General features: G+C 41.4%; 1 protein-coding gene across 1 annotated transcript in view; it reads right to left on the minus strand.

Moving 5' to 3' along the window:
- ARHGAP42 (Rho GTPase activating protein 42) overlaps nucleotides 1-16,689 on the minus strand; it is a 261,928-nt gene extending 245,239 nt beyond the window's left edge. The window contains exon 1 of the mRNA XM_014842478.3: nucleotides 15,918-16,689. Coding sequence (XP_014697964.1) covers nucleotides 15,918-16,071 — 154 coding nt within the window. The 5' untranslated portion in view covers nucleotides 16,072-16,689. The remainder of the gene's footprint in view (nucleotides 1-15,917) is intronic.
- Nucleotides 16,690-22,650: the final 5,961 nt, after the last annotated feature.

Consider the following 22,650-nt stretch of genomic DNA (forward strand, 5'->3'; position numbering starts at 1 on the left):
CACACTGACTTCACACACACACACACACACACACTCAGTTTGTAGTACAGTGCCTAAAGTATGGTAGGTGATTCCTAAGTGTTTCCTGAATAGACCTGAGTGGAAGGAGAATGGTTATTCACATTCTCATACGAGATCCCCAAGCTGTGTTGACTGCTATAACGGAGGTATGTACAAGGTTACTCTGTAGGGAAAGGTTGTCTAGAGGAGACAAAGGGTACTCACAGTACCTACTAAGTCTTAAACCCCAAGCAGTAACAACAAACACACCATACAATATTAGCAGCATGTCCTCAGTAAATGGAAACCCAGAAGAGCTGGGTCTCTTTTCTGTATTCCCAAATCCTGAAACAGTATCTGACATACAGCGAGTGCTAAATAAACATGCTAAGTGAATATGTCAGTAAATGTTGCAGCCTCTCTTTCTTATCCACATCTCTCCCCGCCCGTCACACTTTGCTCTTTGCATTTTCTCCTTGTTTCCTCCTCTCTACCTCTCTTGCCACAGTTTACACATATGTAAAAATTGCTATTGTCCTATGTTTACATTATGAGATTTTTAAATACTTATCCATCTGTAATGAAAATTAAGACCATGGAAATGTTTCCTCCTTAAATATCCACCAAGTGATTCTGTTTTCTCCAATAGATGTAAAGGCTATGTTTGAATTTGTTACGCGAAGATATAACTTTGCTTTAACTATGCATTTAGCTCTCAAACTGCTTTCCATCATAAAAACTGTAATGTAAATGCTTATAAACCTACTAAGTTCCTATTTATAAGGATGAGTTCCAACACAGAGTTCCCACATGACCCAGCAATTACAAACCTAGAGATACATCCAAGAGAATGAAAACACATGTCCACACAAAAACAGGTACACGAATGCTTGTAGCATTAGCCATAATAGCAAAAATAAGTAAATAAACAAAACAACCAAAATTTCCATCAACTCATGTGGATAAACAAAAGGTGGTGGTGTATCAATATAACTGAATATTTGGCAATAAAAAGGAATAAAGTACATGCTAAAATAAGATGAACCTTGAAAATATGCTAAGTGAAAGAAGTCAGTCACAAAAGGTCACAGATTATATAATTCCATTAATACGAAAAGTCCAGAACAGGCAAATCTACAGAAACAGAAAATATATTAGTAAAAGAGTTGCCAGGAGCCAAGGAAAAGAGAGAATGGGGAAGGTCTGCTGAAGGGCATGAGATTTCTTTCAGGGCAACGAACTATTCTAAAATTAGATAGTGGTTCCAAAATATACAAAGAACTCATACAACTCCATAGCAAAAGGAAACATCTGATTAAAAAACGGGCAGAGGATCTGAATAGACATTTTTCCAAAGAAGACATGCAAGCGGCCAACAGGTACATGAAAAGGTACTCAATACCACTAATCAGCAGGGAAATGCAAATTGTAACCACAATGAGATATCACCTCACACCTGTTAGAAGATCTGTCATCAAAAAGACAAGAAGATAACACACGTTGGTGAAGATGCAGAGAAAAGGGAACCCTTGTGTGCTCTTGATTGGGAATACAAATTGGTTCAGCCACTATGGAAAACAGTATGGAGGTTCCTCAAGCATTAAAAAGAGAACTACCATATGATCCAGCAATCCCACTTCCGGGTATATATCCAAAGGAAATGAAAATAGGATATCGAAGAGATACCTGCACTGCCATGTCCATTGAAGTACTATTCACACTAGCCAAGACATGAAACAACCTAAGTGTCCATCAACAGATGAAGGGACAAAGAAGATGTGGTGTATGTATATATACACACACACACACAATGGAATATTATGCAGCCATGAGAAAGAAGGAAATCCTGCCATTTATGACAACAGGGATGGACTGTTAGGGCATTATACTAAGTGGAATAAGCCAGATAGAGAAAGACAAACACTGCACGGCATCAATTATGTGTGGCATCTAAAAGAGAAATAAATAAAGTCAAACTCATAGAAACAGAGTAAATTGCTGATTTCCAGGGGCTGGGGTGATAGGAGAAATAGGGATAGGTTGGTAAAAGGGTACAAACTTTCAGCTATAAGATGAATAAGTTCTGAGGATCTAACGTAAAACATAGTGACTATAGTTGACAACACTGTATTGTATAACTGAAATTTGCTAAGACACTTTAACTTAAATTTTCTCACCAAGAAAAAAAAAGAAGATAAATATGTGAGGTGATGGATGTGTTAATTAACTAGCTGGTAGGAATCCTTTCACAATGTATACATACAGCAAATCACCACAATGTATACTTTAAATATCTTACAATCTTATTTGTCAACTATACCTCAATGAAGCTGAAAAATTTTTTAAAAATAAAATTAGTGGTGATGGTTGCACAACTCTGTAAACATATGAAAACCCAAAGAACTGTACAGTTTTAAAAGTATGAATTTTATGGCAGTGAACTATGCCTCAATAATGCTGTTTAAAAAATAAATGAGGGGCCAGCCAGGTGGCACAGAGATTAAGTTTGCAGGTTCCACATCTCGGCGGCCCGGGGTTCGCCGTTTCAGATCCCAGGTGCGGACAAGGTACCCCTTGGCACGCGATGCTGTGGTAGGCGTCCCACATATATAGTAGAGGAAGATGGGCACGGATGTTAGCTCAGGGCCAGGCTTCCTCAGCAAAAAGAGGAGGACTGGCAGTAGTTAGCTCAGGGCTAATCTTCCTCTAAATAAATAAATAAATAAATGACATGCCACAACTAAAAACATACAACTATGTACTGGGGGGATTTGGGGAGAAAAAGCAATTAAAAAAAAAAAGATTGGCAACGGTTGTTAGCTCAGGTGCCAACTTTTAAAACAAATAACGTAATTAATTAATTAAATAAATGGCATTTTAAAAGAAGGCATTCCCATACAATTAAAATCAACACTTTGAAACAGCATCTTGAAAACAACATATGCTTTGTTACAAATAGGAAACAAAATAAATCATTTGTACCATTTCACTTTCTTAGCAATAGCTCCTATATTTGAGTTACTACATATTATTGTCACTGATTAAGAGAAAACTCATTCTCCAATACAAACATCAATTCCTTGAATAAGCCTGCTCTAACCAATCTCATTCTGGTAAATCTACATAATATGCTACTGGCTTTTGACTAAAGTATTTGTCTTCATATAATAAATTTCAGAATTAGTTCCAACATTAAGTGTTTAGTGACAACCTGTGGACCTCTGCATCTCCAAACATTAGTCTGACACAACTTTTTATAAGTTCAGTCATTTAATGGACATTGATGAAAAATGTATCATGTGTCCAGATCTAGGGTCCCAAAGATTTGGTGCCAACTCTTACAGAGCAAACTTTCTAGGGAGAAAAACAAACAATCAAATCATCAAAATAAAATGTGATGAATGCCATGTTTATTAAAAAATCATAAAATCTCAGATGGGAAAGTTCCTTAAAAAGACAGCTAGCCCCGTGGCTGAGTGGTTAAGTTCGCACACTCTGCTTCAGTGGCCCAGGGTTTGGCCAGTTCGAATCCTGGGCGCGGACATGGCACGGTCGTCAGGCCATGCTGAGGCAGCGTCCCACATCCCACAACTAGAAGGACCCACAACTAAAAACACACAACTACGTACCGGGGGGCTTTGGGGAGAAAAAACAAAAATAAAATCTTAAAAAATAATAAATAAATAAAAAATTTTTAAAAAAAGACAGCTAACCTATTCCACAGAAGCAATGGCTTACTCTCACTGCAAGCCACGTTCAAGGTACCAGGCAACGATACGTGGTCTACAGTTCCCACATCAACATTAACTACAGTGCCCTCTCTACATATGGTGCATTTCTCCAGGTAAGGTAAGGATTTTGCTTAGAAAAGCCACTTCACATCCTTTTTTCAATAAAATATAGTGGTTGTTGTTTATAACTCTAGTCTAATTTTGCTGCCTGGTCTCAACATTAGCTAGAAAGGAGATGAGAAAATTAACACTTAGGGGCCAGCTCCGTGGCCGAGTGGTTAAGTTCACGCGCTCTGCTGTGGCGGCCCAGGGTTCGGATCCTGGGTGAGGACACGGCACCGCTGGTGAGGCCACGTTGAGGCGGCGTCCCACATCCCACAACTAGAAGGACGTGCAACTAAGATATACAACTGGGGGGGGGGGTGTTGGGGAGATAAAGCAGAAAGAAAAAAAAAAAGATTGGCAACAGTTGTTAGCCCAGGTGCCAATCTTTAAAAAAAAAAAAGAAAAGAAAATTAACAACACCAACTACCATCCATTGTGCTAGACACTTTACATGTGTTCTTATTTAATCCTGAAAATATGCATATAAAATAAATATTACTCCCATATTATAGACAAGGAAAACCACAAAGTCACGTGACTTGCTCAAAGCCATGTAGCTAATAAGTGGCAGAAATGGGACTGAAAAGCCCTGTTCTGATTCTAAAGCTCAGGCTCTTTCCACTATAGCAGGCTGACTGCTGTTAATGCTAAATCTTCAATGAATCTACTTAACGTTGAAATGTTCTAATGATTAAAGATTAAATATTATTAGCACTGCACATGTGTGAATAATAATGCTGAGCTCAGCCAAAGAACAACCCCTCTCTGTTTCTTTTAGCCAGATTTAATGTTCAGATTATTTGGATAAACTGGGATTAGCTTAAATTAACATCTGTTCTGACAGAAGTGCAAAACACAATCTCAAACAAGAAACGAGTAAATCCAAGCCATAACCCAAGGACTTAAAGTGAGAAGAGTCTCTTGCAACTGACATCTTGGTTTTGCATCCTTGTTTCATCCTTTCTCATGCCCACTCATCAGTGGCTATCACAGAACATCATGCTCATGAACATCCATAGAACATCCATAGAATTCTAATTTCCATTAAAACAGTCTGAGGAACCAAGGCAATAATGGGAAGACATGCACCCAACAGAGTTTAAACCCAACAAACCTGGAAGCTCTCTGCCATCCTTGTTCAGGATTATTCAGGATCTGTATTTTCTTTCTTTAATCCCCTGAAGCTGGCCTTTTCCAGTCCTTGCGTCACTTTCCAAAGTGTCCCTAAAGTCTAGACTTCCTATTAATTGTTCCAAACTTACCCTAGCCCCAGGGCAGGGCTCTCCTTAAACTCACAAATACCTTAAGAGATATCTTTTTTTTTTTTTTTGGAAGAAGATTAGCCCTAAACTAACTGCTGCCAATCCTCCTCTTTTTGCTGAGGAAGACTGGCCCTGAGCTAACATCCCTGCCCATCTTCCTCTGCTTTATATGTGGGACGCCTACCACAGCATGGCTTGCCAAGCAGTGCCACATCCGCACCCGGAATCCAAACCGGCAAACCCCAGGCCGCTGAAGTGGAACGTGGGCACTTAACCGCTGCGCCACTGGGCCGTCCCCGAGATATATTTTTTTTAATAATCTGTTTTGTCTTTAGGGTGCCATCCAAATATCCTCTCCTGCCAACTCTGGCACCAATTCAATGACACCACCTTTTCTGGATCAACTAGCTAACAGACTCAGTTCAATTTTCTCAATGAACCAACTGAATCTTACTCTTCAACTTTTAATTAATTATTCTTTTTTCCCATAATTCCCTGCTCCCAGAGCCTCCAGCATTGCCTTACCAATCTCACCATTTTCTTTTCTCACCAGTAACCACCAGGATGATCTCACCTCAAGCATAAGTACATTTACAAAACATCGGTGCAGCATAACAAACACCCAGGAATGTGCTTTTCTAAGCCACTGTCTGCCTTCAACACAGAAACCAATGTGAAAAAAAGTCTCTTATTTGCAGTTTGGCCTGTTAGATTTTGTGAAATTGTCTATTTCACTTCTCACAAGTGCAAACTGTGACCAGCATTTTTAATACCGTTTATAGACCACTGACCTGAGCCAGCCGAACTAGAGCACCAGCAGATACGCCCAGAAAGTCTCAAAATCCAAGTGGCTGCTTACAATCCCTAAATGCCAACCTCATGCTTTTCTGGTTCCCACATCATAGTGGATAATCTTTTCTTTAAAATAAAACCATGCCAAATCTTATAGTCATTTCCTGCCAAACAGATTTAATTTGGGAGACACACAAGCCCATGCTTTAACATTCAATTAAAGTATTTTCACTTCAATAATCTCATTTCTACACAATACGATAACACTGACAAGAATCAGTTAACGTCAAATCTTGAAAAAGCTGACATTATTAGGATTACAATGATCCTGCCTAAAGCAAATGAAAATGATGCTATATTTTCATATTATGTTATTATGCACTTTTTTCCATTGGCTTGAATGAGAATCCTACAAGGAATGTAGGGTGAATGCTACTTCCATTTTTGATGAAAATAGGATCTAGGACAGGTGGCTTGTACCCGTGCCACTAGTTAGTGGCAGTGGCCAGGACCAGAATGAAGTGCTAACTCTTGGTCCTGTCTGCTGTCCTCTGGGTGCTGTCCTCTGGGTTTTCCAGTACTGAAAGCCAGTATGACCAGGCCAGAGCAGCTGAAGCCTAGGAGAAGCAGTATTAAAGAGCAAACTTGTAGACCCCATTCCCCGGCTCGTATACGCCACAGACATTCAAAATCCTCCTCCATATCGTGCTCTTCTTAATAAAATGTAAATTGGTTCATGTTCAGCAATTACTCAGCATCCACAATATGGTCAGAGCTGGTTAGAATACAGATATCTCTGGCACCTAGAAGTTTATATTCAAAAGACTAAGTAAAACCTAATAAACAGAGATGCACAGGGAGTCCACCGTGTGACTATGGAGGCAGAGACTGGAGTGACACATCTACATGCCGACAACACCAGAAGCCAGGAGCAACAAGGAAAAATCCTCCCGCAGAGGCTTCAGAGAGAGCATGGCCCTGTCAACACCTTGAGTTTGGACTTCCAGCCTCCAGAACGATGAGAAAATAAATTTCTGTTGTTTTAAGCTAAGAAAAAAATCATTTCATTTATATGAACACATTATACATATATATGTGTATATACACACACACAAATACACACACTGAAGGAGTATTAATGCAGGCAGAGAAAATCTAAGATATTGTGAGCATGGAAAGTCAGGACTAACCAGATATTAGGATCTGGGTGGAGTGAAAAAACTCCAGTTTAAAACTGGAATTTAAAAACAAGTAGAAGAGGGGCTGGCCCCATGGCTGAGTGGTTGAGTTTGAGCACTCCACCTTGGTGGCCTGGTTCGGATCCTGGTGCAGACCTACATACCACTCATCAAGGCATGCTGTGGCAGCATCCCACACAGAAGAACTAGAATGACTCATAACTAGGATATACAACTATGTACTGGGGCTTTGGGGAGGGCAAAAAAAAGAGGAAGATTGGAACAGATGTTAGCTCAGGGCCAATCTTCCTCACCAAAAAAAAACAACTAGAAGGAAATAAGAAGTGCTAGAAGGACTCAGGTGTTTCTAATATCCAAGATGACCAAGTGGATGAGGAGGTAACTAAACAAATGAGAACACAAAGAGAACAAGCTGGAGGAGAAGCAAGAACCTCATTTGACACACTGAATCTGAGGTGCCTGCAGCACATCCAGGTGGTGTTATGTAGGAGGCTGGTGAAAATCCAACCCAGAGCTCAGGAAAATGAGGTCAGGGCTGGAAGCCTGGGAGCAGAGTTACCACACAAGGAAAGCAAACAGTAAAAGGGCTAAGAAGGAATCCTTGTGCACCACCAACATTTAAGAGAAGGATAGAGAAAATACACTGAGAAAGGATGAGAATTCCAGCAAGATCTCACACCAAGCAAAAGGTGCAATGATGGAGCTGGGATCCAGAGGAAGTAATAATGTCAGAAAGGGTCACCTATGGGCCGGCCCAGTGGTGCAGCAGTTAAGTACGCACATTCCACTTCGGCCGCCCGGGGTTCGCCGGTTTGGACCCCGCATGCGGACATGGCACTGCTTGGTAGGCCTCCCACGTATAAAGTAGAGGGGGTGGGCACGGATGTTAGCTCAGGGCCAGCCTTCCTCAGCAAAAAGAGGAGGATTGGCGGCAGATGTTAGCTCAGGGGTAACTTTCCTGAAAAAAAAAGAAAGGGTCACCTAAGGAAAACCAGGGTTGAGAAGCAGTCAGTAGAAGGCTTGAAAACTCCCTATTACCTATGTTGACATCATTTTTTCATGAGTACACAGCTTTCCCAAATCTTCCCAGATAGCGTACCCCTTAAAAACTTACCCCTATTATCTCTTTTGTTGACAATTTTTAATTGTCGGTCAAATCTTTCACAACCAACTTTTAAAATAGTTGGAAGGCTCATCTCTTATTCCTTGGATTCTCCAGTGTCACATCATAACTTTTTTCATAGAAGGCACACAAAATCTGATACAAGTTCCAAAACCATTATATTTACATTGTTTTCACAACGAATTTTAATTTGCTTCTCCTTACTAATCCCTCCCACCACCACCACCACTCACCCCCGCCCCCTGTTTTTGGCCATGTCTTTCATTCAGACATTTTAAGGAATAAGGAAATTCAATAAATGAAAAAGAGAAAATTCTCACCATGCAAAGTAAAACCAATTTACATAGCTTCCATTTGAAAAAGGATAATACACTTTAAAGACCACTCATTTCTCTTAGCAGCTTACCACTCCACTCCACACAAACACATACCAGTTTTCTGAATTAAATCATCACTTTTCCTGTGTACTAAAGAGAGAACTGAAGCTGGATCTTTCATCTGGATAAGCTCCAGCATATGTTTACATACAAGGGAATCCTATTTGGCATGTCTTTCATAAACTAGCAGGCAGTATGGCCTTTTAGATGTGCGTGAGGAAATATCATAGAAATTCCACCACTGAGAAAAGTGTCTGACTTCCAAATGAAAGGGGGCATTTCATGTCTACTCACATTTTCCCAGAGTAAAGTCAAAGTTCAGGGAGAGGACTATTAATGTAGCAAGGTTATATGCATGGAGCATTTTTTCTGATTTTTTTTCATAACGCCTGTCATTGAGAACCAACCATCCTTCACAAAATACATGACACTCTCCATTATTCCCAAGAATTACCCAAATCAGATAAACCAACAACATAAAAAATGTCAAGTTTTGGCATTTTTAAAATACCCTTAGGAATGGAGACTTCTACCAAAGAATCTAAAAATTGGAACTGGAGAATCTGTAATAATTAATATAAAATAATATATAAAGAGTTAGTCTTATCCTAGCCTTTTCCCACCATGTTCCCTGTAAAACTTAAAATTTAAAAAATTACTCTCAAATGAAAGATGCAAAATATTTGAAAATCAGGGCTATTTTTCTCCTTTTATGCATGCACACCTGTGCAACAAAGGAAAAAGCTTGAAAAAACTGGCAGATTATTAGCTACTATAAGGTACCTTAGTATTCCACAATTCACTTTTTCTGAAGCAAATCCCATTCCTTACACAGAGGGATGTACTTGTGTGATTTGCCGTCAACACTTTCTTCAGCATTATAACTGGATTCTTGATAATAAAATCAGAATACTGCAGATATGAACAATGGCCTATTCGGATTAACCAAACATTCCAGTTAGATGTAATCCTATAGTGAAGGATCCACATTACCTGAAACATCCAGACCAAAGTTTAAATTCATCTGGCCAAAGACAAAACTGTGAAACTAATTACACTTCTATTGACCGTCCTGTTTCCATCCTGCCTCTCTTCCTTTGCTTCAAGGGCCACAAAGATTAACAAATATTACAGAAGTCTCTACACTTATAGAAAACCTAGCCACTACAACTCAGAATAGGGCAGCTGCAGAAGATGAAGCACAGATTCCATGCACTAAAGAGCCAGGTGCTCAGCAACTGGTTTTAATTTTCAGGCTTAAAGGCAGCAAGAAGCAGGTAGCAAGTCCTTGGTTGATGAGGCCAGACCCACTGGGGATACGTTATAAGGATTATTAGATGCCGGGCAGAGATTCAGCGGGCTAGAGGAAAAAGGAAGACTGGTAGAGCTGCCAGCTGAAACTGGTGGGTGGCAGGTGGGGGTATGGGGAGGCTGGCACCTGCCTAGAAGTCTGAAATGAGCAGAAATTACCATCCGGACATCAGGGATGGCTGGGGCCAGAATAGGTGGCAATCACAGCTCTGGCAAGACACAATATTCATGAAAGAGATTCGAGACTAAATAACACCCCTTTGCTTTACCCTTTCTTATCTGTCCATAATACACATTTCATTGTTGCATAATATTTACTGAATGCAGCTTAATCATCTGAAATTTTTTAATCTAATATTTCAAAGATTTGCTATTCTCTATGTATACATTATCTGAATAAAACTGCACTTACACCAAAGCAATACTGATCTAAGCTTTAGTTTTTTCTTTATAATCTGAGTGATAACTTAAGCATCATCAACACAATTAACATCGTGCTCTCAGAAATGTTAATAATTGAAAAGATGTTTGTTAAAGCAGCTTTTCAGTGACTTAAAAGTTTCGTGGTGACCTGAATTTTCTGCACCCTCAGTACCTTGATCATAACTGTCACAGGAGCCAGTGTAAAAGGTGGTTATTGCTGAGCCGTTCTCCTCCATGAAACAGGAACCGTTTTCCATTCTCCCAGCAACCCACTTGCTGGCCTTCTAAGAGGACAGCCCCTCCATTACTACCTGCTGGAAAAGGAAATCCAATGGAAATAAAGACAGTGTTAAAGGGCACCTATTAAGCTCATGTTGAGCATCAGAAGAGAGGTAAACGGAAGTACTCAGCCAGCACAACTTAATTCTATTTTGATGAGCGCCAAGGCTCCCATTTAAATTAACACAAGTATAACTGCTTTCACTTGTGCACATCTCTGAAGCAGAACCTTAAAGCACCACATTCCTAATCTACCAGTTCCTAAAATTAATTACAGTTCATTTGAAAGACACAGTTATTTCTGCTCATTTAACTCAAATCCTAATGACTATAGGAACCAAATGAATGGCTGAAGTAATTACACATCCACACCTCTGATGAGGCTGCCCAGCTAAACAAGCAACACAGGGCTAGCGGAACAAGCAGCAGGGGATTAGCTCTTACAGGGTAAACAAGAATCTACCAGGTTTGGGGCCGGCCCAGCGGCGCAGCGGTTAAGTTCGCACATTCTGCTTTGGCAGCCGGGCGTTTGCGGGTTCGGATCCCAGGTGAGGACCTGCGCACCGCTTGGCAAGCCATGCCGTGGTAGGCATCCCACATAAAACAGAGGAAGATGGGCTTGGATGTTAGCTCAGGACCAACCTTCCTCAGCAAAAAGTGGAGGATTGGCGGCAGATGTTAGCTCAGGGCTAATCTTGCTCAGAAAAACAATCTACCAGGAGTTCTGCTTAAACTAACTCAAACCTAGGTGCAGATTTAAATACCAAAAATAGCCTAAAACAATAGCAGTTCTCCTAAAAGTTGAAGGATGACCAAGGAAACAGCACAATAACTATAGAAAGTCTTTCAAATTTCTTAAACTTGTCTTTTTCCTCGCTTTTATTTAACTCCTTCCCTGTGCCACCAAAAACTGTGGTAGTAAAGTGGGCCTTTGAACGAACACACAAATAGAGCCTGCCTTCAAGTGAAAACAGGCTAAGTCAAGACTCCAAAACACAGGAAATGGAAGGCAGGGTATTTCAATGTCACCTTTGCATTTATGGTTTTCCTTTACTATAAACAGCTACTTCATCCGCAGACCACAAGTGCACCATACCAGTGTACTTCAAACTCTCTGTGGACACTGAGGGTAGACACCTTTAAGACACTGTGGGCTTCCCTCTTGCTAATGGCTTAATTAACTACATATTCCACATCAACTTATGTGCAACCAACATCTACCACTCAAACAGATGCCCTTCTTATTTGTGTGAGGGATCACTAACGCCAGGAACTAAAGCTTTAAGAACAGAAGCAATATGATCCACAAATAAATAAAGTTTGTGATAGAGAAAAGGCCATTATCAGGGCAAGCAGATTTTGAAGAACTGCAATTTCAACCAAGAAAAGGAGTGAGAAAATGAATCAACTCACACAAGATATTATCAGCAGTCTTTAGATGGGAGGAAATTTCATTTCAGCACATCAATGTGGTTGACAAGTTTTTTATTGGTTTCACAGTATTATTTATATTTAATTTGAAAAGTGATTTGCTTTTAAGATTGTATGAATAAGCATAAGAATTATAGTTTCATGCTTTATATATTTATTTAACTATCATTATAAAGAATTAAATCTATATTAGACACCACTAACATTTTTTTTTTTCCTTTAAAAGCCCAGACATACAAGTTTGAGAAACATTATCCTAAAGGCAGAAGAAATAGCTGGCCAATTCCACCTTAAGGTAATGAGAAGAAGGAGATCATCCTAAGAAAGGAGGGATGGCCAAGATGCTACAGGGCAGGGTGGAGGAAAGAATGTTGACAGGCTCTGCCCCATGCCCCAGTCAATTCAATTCAATGAGTATAATTCTATTTCTATCCTTTTTTTCTCTTATCTTCTTTTGGGGAGTTGGGGGGGGGGGGGCATCTGTCTATTCTTACAAGGACAAAGCTTTATTTAAAGATGATTCTTTGAATTCAAAAGTATAAAGAAAAGAGGAAGTAAAGGGGGAATTATATGAGAAAGCCATTTTGAAATGTTTCCTTAGATATGATACATAAAAGCAGAAAATAAACAAGCAAAACTAGCTTATGATTTCACAACTTAAATTTTAAGACTGGCACCTGGTAAAGGAACAAAGTTCATAGATAACAGTTGATGAAAAGGGTGGAGATTTTGAGTCATAGAACATGAACTAAAACCCAATTCACCAATATCAAACATTCTCAAACATCAATCACCAAATGTCTATATGGCGTGTGAAAAAATAAACAAATAACCCCAGTGGTAAGATTTTTATAGATGTTCCCTCATTTTATAAGAAGGGTAGGACCCAGAGAGATTAAGTTCTTTGCCAACCATGACAGCATTTGACAGCACCAGAATTTAAACTCAGGTCTATGTCAACCCACTTAATTAACTATCATCTACTTTCTCAGAGTGGATGTGAATATGAAATGCAATAATTCATTTTAAAAATGTTAAGTATCTTACATATATTATTTAAAATTGAAATCAACTAGTCAAGATCTTCATTTATAAGGACCCTTTCAAATACTCTGCTGAAGAGACCTACTTCCTGAACCAAAGATCACGGAGCATATGTGACTCCTATTAGAACTCTCAAGCATGTATTAATATTAACCAAGAGTGCATGCTAACACTCTCACCAGAAAAGTTATTAACTGGGATGGATATAATATAAAGATGCTTAGAAATGCATCGATGGTTGTCAACTCAGAAAGGTTATATTAAGAAACCACTAATTGGGCTGGACCAGTGGTGCAGCAGTTAAGTTTGCACGTTCCGCTTCGGCAGCCCAGGGTTCACAGGTTCAGATCCCGGGTGCAGACGTGGCACTGCTTGGCAAGCCATGCTGTGATAGGCGTCCCACATATAAAGTGGAGGAAGATGGGCACAGATGTTAGCTCAGGGCCAGTATTCCTCAGCAAAAAAAAAAAAAAAAAAAAGAGGAGGATTGGCAGCAGATGTTAGCTCAGGGCTAATATTCCTCACACACAAAAAAAGAAACCACTAATTATTAATGAAAATAGCAAAGTGCTAACAATAAAACTGAAATGGATAATGGATACACTGAAACAGTAAGTATAGAGAATGGAAAGGAATAGTTCGAAGTTAGGGAAGGTGAAGGCTTCCTGAGGAAGAAAGGAAAAACTGTCAGAAGGGGCAGGATGAGAGGAAGGATTCCTTGGTGGATCTGGGCAAGAACTAAGCAGCCTCCAAGGTCTTCAGACACACTCCTACCCTCCCATCCAAGCAGCTTCAGAGAGCACGCACTTAGCAGCTGCAGCAGAGCCTCAAAGCATCCTCTCCAAGGGACAGAAGGTAGCTTGGTGGGAAAAAGCAGTGCCATCATGTGACTTCAAAGGTTCCTCCGCTCCAAATCACTCCCATTTGGCAGCTGATGCTGGGAATTCTTTTAATAAGGAACAAAACGTTTTCCTTCCGCATTGAGAGGATAATCAAATGTTAGTTAAAGTCATGTACTCTCATCACAAACCTAAGAATCCTGGAAAGATAGCAGTTGTATATTTAAGTACATAAGGCCAAATTAATGAGGCAGGGGCTATACGTTCCAGAAACTTACACTCGAGATTTCTTCACTTATGAATGGAAGAATAAACCTAACAGAATGGGAATCACCTGATTTTTGCAAGGCTAGATTCCAAAACCATAAATAATGTACATAATATTACTAGTTAAATAATGCACATTTCAGAGTTTTTATCACAGCTTTGTAAGTTTTTCAACTTTTGAAATACTAAAACCGATCTTCAGCAGAGTGAGGAGAAAATGTTATTTGTAGACCATCTGGCAGACCAGCCAGAGTTGGCTTGACATTTAGCACTCTTAGATGGGGAAACTCTTTTGCAAGAAGCATTATGCTCTCTAGGATGCAAATAGGCTGGTCCTGAGACATCAACCAGGATTTGCAAACCAGAAGAAAGGAGAGTTCACACCTGTGTATACACAGGATGGAAAGAACTGCAGATAAACTATATTTTTCACAAATCAGTAAATCCTGTTATCCATTGTAGCCTCAAATTCAGAAATTAAGTGAATGTAACACAAGTGATAGGAAAAGGTTTTGACATTTGGGATGGTTAAAATAAAAAAGGATTTGGGAGCACACTGTTTCAAGACACTTTGCTAAGCTCCATCCTTACCATTAATACATGCTTCAAAATACAGATCAGATGCTAATGTTGTCTCAGTTTCAGGTACACACTCATCGGCATCAAGTTGTTACTGACCTTGCACTTGACATGTACAATCATGCTTCCCTTACATATGTCCTGGGGATTGCGAGATCACCCCAAGGCCTCTCCACCTTATGAAAATACCTCCCTCACCCAGCTATCAGAGGTCAGAGATTCCAGGGCTTCGTTTCAGCGGCTAACACCTTCAAAAGCCTCTATTCAGACGCAAATATGTCCTGGGAAAGGTAACAAGTTAAGCCTATCATTTAGCACTCAACTCTCTATAAGAGAAACTCGAGTTTCTTTTCCTAAAACTCTGTCTTAGTAACTGAAAGTGAAAACCAGAGGATCCAAGAGGGAGTAAAGAAAATCCGATGAGAGGTGGGTGGGAAAGGAGAGGGGAAAAGCCCCTAAGGGCCGTCTTTACTTCCTATTGATCATCACAAGTTCTGACTGGCCTTCCCCACTGAACTCCCATCCCCAGTGACTCGACCAACATCAGATTTACAATCCAAACCAAAAATTAAGATACAAAAAACTTGTGGAGAGAAAATCCACTGGGACCATGCTGTCTTCGATCATCTTACTAAATGGCAAAACTACAAATGTATATTTTTTTAAAAAGCCAACTCAATGATTGTGCCCAATGCAGAGCCACTGATGTACCCAAGAAAGTAATCATTTTCTTTTAACATCACTAAATAAATTAGCTTTGTTTTGTCCTTAAGACAAACTCTTGAATCCCTCCGTAAGAACTTTTTTAAAAGTGTTCAAACTAGATAGACTAAAATTACAAAAAAAGACGAATAAAAAAGCCCCCAACATTTTTGCAGGAGCGTTATACAAAAAGATGACTTTGAACAACTTTCCTCAGGATATACTCCAGTGTCCAGGAGAGAACTCTCCCTTCTCTGTAGACATGGAAGTAAATAAGAACACCTAAGAACAAACTTCGTTGGCCACCAGCAGGGGAGCTCTTCAGCTTTTGTCCCCAAACCCATTCAAACAAAAGAAGCTCGGTCTCCTCCATCCCACCCCTCAGACGAGCACCCTGCGGGGACTCTCCAGATCCCCGCGCCCTCTCCACCCTCCCCCGCCAGCTCTACTTACTCCTCAGCGCCCCAATGAGCAGAGAGCCGTCCTTAATGAGCTCTTTGATGAACTTGTTGGTTCGCTCCAGCTCAATCTCGTGACACTGTAGGCGCTCCCTGAAATCCGGGCTGTCCAAGTAGGAATCGCTGAACTCCAGAGTAGGCAGCCCCATGGCACAGGCACTGCCAGCGGCAGCCGGGGACACGTCCGGGCCGGCAGTCAGGGCGGAGACAGCCGGCGACCGCGGCTGGCGCTGGGGACGCGCGATCGCGGGCAACGCGCGGGGACGCTAGGGGACGGCGCAGAGGAAGCGGGCCCCGAGCGCCGCGCCGCCTGCGCCGGGCTCCTGCGGCGCGGCGCTGCCTCTGGGCTCAGGCTTCCTCCCCTGCGGCGAGGCGAGCGCAGACGCGGGCAGTGGGCCGAGGCGCGGGGCCACTCAGGTCGTTGTCATCGGGGCGCATCGTCGCTGCGAGCGCGCGGGCGGCGGAGGCTCCGGGCCGCGGCCGGAGCAGGAAAGTTCTCTCGCGGCGCGCAGACACTTCCGGCAGCTCCACTCTCCTACTCTCTTGACAGTCGCTTGCGCTCTGAGCCAGGAGCGCCCAGCCGCCACTCCGGCCGGGCCGGGGAAACCCTCCCCCTCGGCGGACGCAGGCTCAGAGCGCTGGCGAGTCGAGCCCGGGCTCGGAGACCCTCCTCCTGCCGCCGGCTCCCACCCCGCGCCACCCCGCCCCTTCTCCCATTTACCCTCCTGCCCCCACCCAGCGGACGCCGCTGCGCTCCTGGGCTCCGCGCAGCTGCCTTGCGATTGCGCTCCTGCCCTCTCCCCGGGCGTTAACCCTGTCCCCTCCTGGGCACCTGGCTAGCCCACGGTGACACTTTGGGGTCCCCCACTCCACGAAAGGTCCTCACACTCCCAACGTACCTCCCCTACCCCTCCTCCTCGCCACCCACTCCCTAGAATTGTCTGGGAGAGAAACCAACGTTAATTGTCCCTACAGTTAAGAGATCATTTTGAAGCCTGGCTGGAAGATGCTGCTTTCTGATGGACTTGACTTCCCACGTCTCCGCTGAATGTATTTCAATTCCAGGTTCAAATGTTTTCCTCTTTCCCACCGCTCACTTCATCGGGGTTTTTATATTGCAAACGAAGGCCCTCAGAGGCCTTGGGCTGTTTGTTGCTGTTGTTTTTCCAAGTTGCTGTGAAGGTGGGAAGATTTTAGGTCATTCTCAGCCCCCAAAACGCAGCTCGGACTTAGGTGTTCCTACCTCTAGTAGAATAGCTATTTGCATCACAATACTATATCTTTTATGGGCACCTGGATGGAACTGCCCTACAAGCATGGAGATTTTCAAATTGTTGGAGTTGGTTGGAGTTCCAAATGACTAGTTAATTCTTACCAAGAGGCTGTTACCCCTCCCCTGCTAGAGGAACACCTAATAAATTTCTGTTCTCTCGAAACCTTGACAGCAAAAGTAACTGCTGCTGTACATCTAGTCCTGCCATCATCTATAGGATTTCTGAGAACTCAGTTATTTTTCTTAAGGATCTGCTTTTAATTTCTGTGTTTTCATTACTTTGTCCATTTGAACCATCTGTTAAAAAAACTCTTCTGCAGATCATGGGAAAAATTCCATTAAAGTGCTTTACATTTTTCCAAATTAAGTTTCAGAGACTGTCAAGACTTTTAGTTTCAAATGGTTAAAAACAAAAAGTACACATAAACATTAAAAATAGCTTGTAAACCTTAAACTAAGATAAGATGATGTAAACAGTATACTTGATGGCTTTGATTTAAATACTGAGCCAGGGAGTTGGCCTTAAAAAGCTTCCATCCATATTTATGTCAATAGACCTGAAAATATTGGCAGAATGGCCAGTCAACCATTAGAGTCATTTTAACTCCAAGGGTCTGACTTGTGTCTCTCAGTTAAACGCTCCTCATGTGTGTAGGTGGATGGGGGGGGGGGGGGGGGCCATAATGCTGTATGTCTGTTAATGGAGTGACCGAACCAGCAGCTAGGCTGTTTTTCACATGAGGTGGTTTTACATCTGTTCATCACAGCCTGAAAGACAAAAAAACCAGTCAGGTCAAAGGAATAGTTTCCTTTCAACTTTTGCCGTGTTGCTGTTCCAAGCAACTAAATCCAGTGCCAACTGCTGAGATATGAAACAGGATAAAATATAACAATCTCTTCCTGTTTTTTATTAAATAAAAGTCCTGTGATTAATTCTATAAAAATACATCAACAGTCTTTGATAAGTAGCATTTAATATGTTGGATGTCAGTTTTCATTTTTCCTTAAAAGTCTTATATGTCAGGAGAGATTTATTCTAGATTCTAAGAAATGAGTTATCATTTACCCATTCATAGATTTAATTGCATGTTTTATGCCTACTGTCTACATTATTAGATCTGGGCAGAGAAGTGATTTATATGGAAAGATAAGTAAAGCAAAACAGTACCTGACCTGAAGCAGTTTTTGGAACAGAAAACATGGAGAATGTGTACGCATATCACATGAGGCAGAATATGCGATGTTACAAAGCCTCACGCAGACGCTGTACCGATAACGCACTGATGCCATTATCGACACGTATCCACTCAGGCCTATCATTGCATTTACATGGAGTTAGAATTTCTCCTTCTACCCTTCATCCTTTAGTCTCTAAAGCTTAGTATGCTGTATTGGACTGTTTTCCTGTAGGTGCTTTCAGGATTACTCATGACTTACCCTGTGATTCATCCTTTAATTATACCTGCTCGTCAGCTTTCTCTTATGCCGCATTCACCCAGCTACTTGAAAGACACTAGAAATGGTTTTCTTTGAGGTGGTTAGTTTTGAACTGTTGTTTTCATGTATTGTTTTCCCCACCATAATAACTGAAGAATAGGCTTTCTAAGTAAAAGAGTGTCTATATCTGCAAGCTTTTTTTTATAGGAAATTTTAATGGATTGAAGTGAAGCCTTTCCAAAAATTTCCACTTCACAATATGTGGCCCTGTCAGCTGCATGGTGAGTTTCACAAATGTTATTGGCTGACACACTCTTTGGCGTGGTTACTGGCACAGCAAAATGTCTCTGTTTGTTTTTTTAATTCTGAAATGGGATGTGTGGGGCTTTGTTTGTTAGTTTATTTTAAACAGCAAAATAGTGAGTTGGGGATAGTAAACTGATATATGATATCTGTACATCTGCCTAAAACTTTTTTCTTGACCTACATCAAGTCTGGCACTTAAGCCTGGTGCTTAATATGTACTCAATAAGTGTTACTGTTGAGTTATTATTATTTTTTAGTTAGTTTTGGCGACTTAGGCCTCTCAGATTCAGATATTCTGAGGCTAAGTTCAGACCTGGTATGACATGACTAAACAGAAGGCGAATGTACCTATAAAAATGAACCGTGCTCTTCGGGCCTTCCTGCAGTGAGAATGCAGGACACTGTCACAGTTTGCATTTCCACCTGTGTGTTATCTTTTCTCAAAGCATGCTCCTTGAAAGTAGGTTTGGGTTTTTTTTAAAGATTTTATTTTTCCTTTCTCTTCCCAAAGCCCCCTGGTACAGAGTCGCATATTTTTAGTTGTGGGTCCTTCTAGTTGTGGCATGTGGGATGCCACCTCAGCGTGGCTTGATGAGTGGTGCCACGTCCATGCCCAGGATTCGAACTGGCAAAACCCTGGGCCACCGAAGCGGAGCGCGCAAACTCAACCACTTGGCCATGGGGCCGGCCCCGAAAATACGTTTTGTATCATATTAGTTCAACCTTACATCAAATCTAGAAAAGCGATATTGAACTCAAATGAACAAAACACATGATTCAATTAGTTTCAACATTTTTTTATTGTGGTAAAATATATGTAACACAAAGTTTATCATTTTAGCCATTTTTAAGTGTATGATTCAGTGGCTCTCAGTACATTTGTCTTGTGCAACCATCACCACCATCCGTCTCCAGAACTTTTTCATCTTCCCAACTAAAACCCTGTACCCATTAAGCAGCAACTTCCCCAACTCCTCTCCCCTCATCCCTGGTAACCACCATTCCCCTTCCTGTCTCCATGAATTTGACTACTCTAGATACCTCATATCAGTAGAATCATACAATATTTGTCCTTTGTGTCTGGCTTATTTCACTTGGATGATTTAATTATTAATAAGAGAAGCAAAGAAGACGTAAGAATCAGATTTGTTTTTAAAACCGTTTGAACCTACGTAAATTTTTGAATCAAGAAAGTTTCTGAGATATTCCTCTGCTAGCAGAAAAGGAAAGTTCACATCATGCCCTTCCATAGCAGGTCTTGTTTATTCTGCCTTATTAAAAGCAGTTTTTTGGTCCCACACAGTGCTCCTAACATCATTGTTTCTTGTCAGATTGATTGGGGTATGACATTGCATTCTCTGATGGGCAAGTGCCCATGTCATATCACTAGTGATAGCAGTCGCCTGTATGACTTGCTAACATTGTCTTTTGCAGCTAAAAAAATGCTCTTATAAATTGCAGACCCCTGTCTAATGGATACAACTCTCCCTTCTTCCTTTCTATTTGTCACGAAAAACAGACAAATGCTCAATGTGGACTGGGTTCAAAAAGAAACTTCACTTTGTCCAGGGGTAAGAATTGGGAGTCTTTCCTAGGAAGAGCACAGAATATAGACCACCTTGTGTGAGCATATTAACTCCAAGTGCTTATTGTCCAATAAATAGACTGAAGAGCAGTGGTTGGAAGACCAAAAAGGTAAATGGTTGAGAGATGATAAGAGGGGATGATAAGAGGGGACTCGGTAGGTAGAAATGAGAATGGGGAAGAGATGGGCAGAAAGCAGATTAAATAAAGGAAGTAAACACTCTGTGACTGCATGGATGAGGTAGGAATCCAATGTAACTCTGAGATTTGAGCTTAAATAGCTTAGAAGTATTATCTTTTTAGAATAAGTGTAGATAGGCTTAGTTTCCCATGCTGAGTTTGAGGTAGTGAGTGTAACTAAGAGGTGCTGTCTGGGGGAGAGAAATGCAGCACTAACACTCAGGAGGGTAGGGTTTAGCTTAATAGAGGGGCCCTGGAAGCAGCAAGACCACCAAATAAGGGAGCAGGAATACTGCAGCGGGTAGAATTCACTCCCCGTGACAATATGACTTCCAAAGTCCCTTCTAGAGCTAAGATTTTGTGATGATGACAGATTTCTAAAGAACAAGATGAAGGAAAAGAACAGAATTCTAAGCATGAAACTCATCAACTAACTACATTGATCTTGGAGAAGAGAAGAGGAGAAATGAATTGATATAATTTAGGAAAGTTTCTGGGTTTGGTTTTTTTTCTAGACATAGATTTTGATTTCCATTTAGTATTGCCCTCTTGTGGCAAACCATAATGTTTGCTAACTGACAGAAAACCCTACAGCAGAGAGTAACAGATCAGGAGATTAAATGGAATGAGCACCTCTGTGTGCCAGACACAAGGTACAGAGTGCTTATGTCTATGGCCTTGTCTAAGCTTCGCCACAAGCCTGTGAAATGGGTGTGAAGTCCTGTTAGCCCCACTTTGAACAGGTGGGGAAATTATGACTCAAAGTGGTTAACTTGCCTAAGTTTACATAGCTAGAAGGTACTGGAGTTGGTATTTCAATTCAGGTCTAGCTGGCTTAAAAAGGCCATGGTTAAAAAAAAAACAAATGCAGAGCAGGCCCGGTGGCACAGTGGTTGAGTTCCCATGCTGTGCTTCAATGGCCCAGGATTGGCAGGTTCAGATCCCTGTCAGGGACCTAGCACCACTCATCAAACCACACTGTGGTGGCATCCCACATACAAAAAGAGGAAGATTGGCAATGGATGTTAGCTCAGGGCCAATCTTCCTCACACACAAAAAAACAAAAAACAAAGACAAATGCATTCAACAAATATTTGTAGGTATCTGTTACATGTTTGTAGCTGTAGATGCTGAGAATACAAGAGTAAGCAAAAACTTACCTCGCTCCTGCTCTAATTAAATTTTCAGTGCAATGAGTTACAGTAGAGACATTAATCAAATGGTCACACAAAGGCCATTTATTAGCTGTGTGATTTAGGGACATTTACCTTTCCAGCCTTCTGGTTTCCCAAAGGATAAAATTAGGGATGACAGTGATAATGGCTATTGTTTATAAAGTTCTTGCTGTGTGCCAGATACTGTCCTAAGCTCTTTATCTTTGTGATTTCACTTGGGTCCCTTTTAGCTCTATACCTGAGACATCACTATGCCTCTATGGACTCAAAGTTAGAACAAGGAATCTTCTCCACACTGACAATGAGAATCAGTCACCAGTAGAGTGTTTCTTCCTTTTTTTTGAGGAGGAGGAGGATTATCCCTGAGCTCACTACTGCCAATCCTCCTCTTTTTGCTGAGGAAGACTGGCCCTGAGCTAACATCCATGCCCATCTTCCTCTACTTTATATGTGGGATTCCTACCACAGCATGGCTTTTTGCCAAGCAGTACCATGTCCAGACCCAGGATCCGAACCGGTGAACCCCGGGCCACCAAGAAGAGGAACGTGCCCATTTAACCGCTGTGCCACCGGGCCGGCCCCACGAGTAGTGTTTCTGACACTTCACCCATGTGTGCTTAGAGACTTGCAGCTGTGTTTGGAGAGGAAGTACCTCCTTTCCTCTCGCTGAAATCCTTTTAGGTGTGGCCTCTGCTGGGTTCCACAGTAACCACTGGCACACAGGAAGGAGGCAAGCTTTTACTGAGCAACTACAGTGTCCCTGACCCCACTAA

Source organism: Equus asinus, chromosome 20 (genome assembly GCF_041296235.1).
Source record: "Equus asinus isolate D_3611 breed Donkey chromosome 20, EquAss-T2T_v2, whole genome shotgun sequence".
Taxonomy (NCBI): domain Eukaryota; kingdom Metazoa; phylum Chordata; class Mammalia; order Perissodactyla; family Equidae; genus Equus; species Equus asinus.